This window comes from Melampsora larici-populina (genome assembly GCF_000204055.1).
Source record: "Melampsora larici-populina 98AG31 unplaced genomic scaffold MELLAscaffold_78, whole genome shotgun sequence".
Classification (NCBI taxonomy): domain Eukaryota; kingdom Fungi; phylum Basidiomycota; class Pucciniomycetes; order Pucciniales; family Melampsoraceae; genus Melampsora; species Melampsora laricis-populina.
In genome coordinates, this window is record NW_006768842.1 from 191,214 (window position 1) to 195,000 (window position 3,787).

Below are 3,787 nucleotides of genomic sequence, written 5' to 3' on the forward strand. Positions count from 1 at the left end.
GCCTTATCTTTCACGAGAACTAGATCCGCTAAAAGTCCTATGATCTGCTCATTTTGAGATCGTAGTAACCCTTGCTCTTCTAGCTGGTCTTCTCTGTGTTTAATTACTAAGTTCTGTAGCTGCATGAATTCGTTTGTTATGGAGATTGGGGTGGTTTCGTTCTCAATACTGATTGGTTGTTGTTTGTGTGTTGCCCACAGACTTTTTATATCTGTCATCTGGTTCTCGAAAAGTCCATGCATATCTGATATCATGGTTGAACGAATTTTTTGATTTGCTTCATGGAACGCAATATGTCCTTTGCATATCAGGTCTTCCGTCTGTTCATACTTACTGTTCATTTTCAATCTCATGGTTTCTAACCAGGAATTTATCTGGACCGCTGCACTGTCTGTTATCTTGATAGCTTTCTCAATATCGTCACTTACTTTGTTTAGTGACACGATCTGAGAATTAATATTCTCGGAGAGTCCTCCCAACATCCCATCGATGTTCTCAATTCTCTCATTTGTGGCTCTGGATGTACGGACACAATTTTTTATGGTTTTTATTTCTTTTTCTAATTTAAACAAACTTTGTACAAGAGGAGAAATTGAATCAGACAAATTTGAGTGAAATGGGGCCAGCAGTTCCCTATCTAAGGGGAGTATCATGCGTTCTAACGACTCGTGTAGCTCTTCACTAGACCTAATACTTCCTGAAGATCCGCTACGGCTACACTCCCTGAAGGTCTTGAGGACGGTTTGCGCTTGTTGTTGCGACGGCTGTCCCTCGTTTCCACTATCTTCTTTTCGAATGTGGTCCAATCCCATTCTACTGGATTCCATCCTTTCGTGTGATCTAGCAGAGGTTGGTAGCCCATCTGTTTGATCAATTTGCGATGCAGGTCTTTGTCCATGATGGTCGTGTGTTTGAATGCTTTCGCGTCTTTTGCTTCTCGGGCTTTCACCCACAGACCGTAATTCGCTTCGTGCTGCTGCAAGATAGCTCGAACTTCGACTGTTGGTTCCGGGAGATGGGTCGATGTTGATTGGAGGTTCTGCACTGATATGGCTGGAGCGGAGTCTAGTCGTAACGCCGACAGAGTGTTCGGATCCTGCGACGCTGGAAGACCGCGAGGCGTTGCTTCTTGTGGTAGGCATGAATTCACTCTTGTAAGTTTATACGGTCTGGATGCAGTACTTCTCAAAAAGAAAATTTACTAACGGGGTATTCTATTTCTCGGGCTGGAGTAACCAGGTATTGACGTGAATCTCTCAAATAGGCTAATCGTAGCTGGTGCCGCTGGGCTAACACTGAGATCAATGTTAGGAGGTCGGTTGCGAGTTTTGTTAACTGGACTGTCAATAATGATGGCAGTGGCTTGTGTGTCTGAAGTCTGCTTTGGAGTAGTCTGTCCTTGCTGGTCTTTGGTCGTTCCTATATCTTCTTCAAAGCTTTCGTTGGTGAGAGGGCTGGTGGATTCTAAACTCTTTTCGCCTTCGATTTGGCTTTGGGGAGTAAGGCTATCTTCTCTTCCGCTGAAGGTACTACGGTACGCTGGTAAACTTTGTACGTTCGACACTAAGATAGTTTTATGAGTCAGTTACAGTAGACTGGTTATGAGTTGATCTAGAGAGGTATGCTATAGGACAGGATTTGTAATACTTACTGCTAGTCCGTAGGTTAAAAAAAAAAAAAAAAAACTGTCTTCTTTCTTAGATGTCTGTTAAGATTAGGTCGCTTAGAAAAAGTTCACTGGATGAATCGTCGAGGAGATTTGAAAATCTGAACCAGGCGTTGTCGGGATTTCAAGCGTGTATTCCAAAGCACTGATTGTAGCTTTTGTCGGTGTACGGATTCTTGTTTTCAAATTGGAAATAAGGGAGTTCTCCGAACAAGTCTAAAGATAACTGGTTAAAATTTGAAGAATAAATGATTCCTGACGAAGCTTTTAGATGAGATAGAAAGATATCTTTAGTAAAAAAAAATGTTTTTTATGGGTTTTTTGGCTTATTGTAGATTTGATGATAAAGTAAAAAAAGGTTCGGGATCAAAGATGTTTTTTCGTAAAAAAAAAAAATCTGAAAGTGAGAGGAGGCCCCCAATTGTCAGCTTGAGATTCCAAGTAGAGACTAACGGGATAAGCTCAAGATGAAAAGTGACTCGAAAGACAAATTCTGAGATGATAAGGTGAATACGCACGGGCTTTGTGGTAGCAGTTGGGCTACTATAAGTTCTAGCCAAGTAAGGAATTCTGTTTCAATTGAACAGAAGTTGATTAGTAGTAGTTCTAATCAATCAGGAAAAAGTATCTTAAGTGAGGTGTAAACTCGCTTACTTGGACAACTCCTCGTAGAGTTTTGGGATCCGAAAAAGGTAGCTATTTTAGAGATCTAAATCAACTAAACGCCTTCCACTAGGTCTTACTGATAAGATCCTAATAGGTAAAGATTTAAATCCTTTGTCCTCAAGCGATAGGGTGAAAATCAGGAAAAATTGAATGAAGATACAGTTCTGAAGATTTACGTAACTGGAGTTTTCTTTTAAGAAACAAAAGAAATGGAACGATAAAAGTGAGACAGAGAGCTAGTTTTTGAAGAAGTAAGTCTTTAGAAAAGCTATTGTCTAAAATTTAAGTTTTAATGCAGCTTGGTTTCTGTTAAAAGTAAAACGAGTTTCGTTTATCAAATAAGAGCTTTGAGTAATTCAAGTAGGAATTGGTGGTTATGTTTTTTAGTGTGGTCTCTTCTTTCTTAGGAGAAATCTATGGATTATATAGGAGCTGGGTTTCTAACGTGGCGTAATAATCTTCTAATTTGCCTAAGCTGGTTTGGTAAAATTAAGGGTTCTTGATTTTTCCTGAAATCGTTTTCGTTGTGATCTTCCAGGTTAGTTAATGTAGTGTTTTAACTGGTCTGGTGGTTGTGGGGTTGAGTTCGCCTGGTCAGGGTTCAATTATTATTGGATCCTGGCCAGTGTTTCGAATAGTTGTAATGTGACGTAATTGTTCACTCTTGAAACTCGAGTGTTGAGATGTGATATATATATTTTTATAGATTTTTGTAATTATAATTATTGTCAAGGTTAAGTGGTTTAGTTATTTGGGAATTTTAGTGTGACTAAGTTCCTCATAGCTGACAAATAACATCTCCTTTGAGCCAGCCAAAGACGTGGATTGAGGAGAATCAAACAATTTTCCAGGATTTAGTAGGATGATGGAGTACCAGTGTTGACTGCAAACAAAAATATGATCAGATCCCAAAACAAACACACTCAGATCAAGCACGTACATTTGACGAATTGGAGTGATCACCAAATCCTTTGTAAAAAGGTCATGATACTTTGTCCACTTTTGTACTCCTTCATAAGCCAGTTCAGATTGGGTTGTAGCATCTGAGATGTTCAAAACATTTATATTAAGTTCACCAAGTGCCATGTCACAGACAGATGTATACAAAACTCACACCTTGTTTGGCTTCTTGCTGATTTTCTGGAAAAATTGAGTGCTGAACATATAACTTGACTCCGTCAGGTTTGGATCACTTTGTCAAGTCTGTTCAAGCTTCCAACTAATCCAATTCACCCGCACATAAACATCCAGGCTAATGGTAATGATGGAATAAAATTGTTTGATGAATCTCACCTCAATCCAAAATCAACCAGCATGTCATTCAACCATGCTCCTGCTTTGAAACGGTCCAGATCAGATTGATAAAGCCAAACTGTTTGATCTCCCTGTTGTGGCCATACCAGGACTCTGACACACGGCATGAGTAAATCACCAAGACCTGATGAGCAGTACTCA

At 39.6% G+C, this 3,787-nt stretch overlaps 2 protein-coding genes across 2 annotated transcripts in view; both read right to left on the reverse strand.

Annotated features, from left to right (window-relative positions):
• Positions 1-658: 658 nt before the first annotated feature.
• On the reverse strand, positions 659-3,418 carry MELLADRAFT_113149 (uncharacterized protein; the record flags this gene model as incomplete). The annotated part of the gene is made up of 5 exons (XM_007417794.1): positions 659-1,104; positions 1,207-1,563; positions 1,774-1,882; positions 2,185-2,236; positions 3,273-3,418. 5 exons carry the CDS (start codon positions 3,416-3,418, stop codon positions 659-661), a joined length of 1,110 nt encoding a protein of 369 aa, XP_007417856.1.
• Positions 3,080-3,787, reverse strand: part of MELLADRAFT_68967 (putative SUMO deconjugating cysteine peptidase Ulp2) — a gene marked incomplete at both ends in the record, with an annotated part of 1,506 nt that continues 798 nt past the window's right edge. Inside the window, 4 exons of the mRNA XM_007417761.1 lie at positions 3,080-3,215; positions 3,273-3,375; positions 3,447-3,472; positions 3,626-3,717. Of these exons, the coding sequence (XP_007417823.1) occupies positions 3,080-3,215; positions 3,273-3,375; positions 3,447-3,472; positions 3,626-3,717 (357 nt within the window). The remainder of the gene's footprint in view (positions 3,216-3,272; positions 3,376-3,446; positions 3,473-3,625; positions 3,718-3,787) is intronic.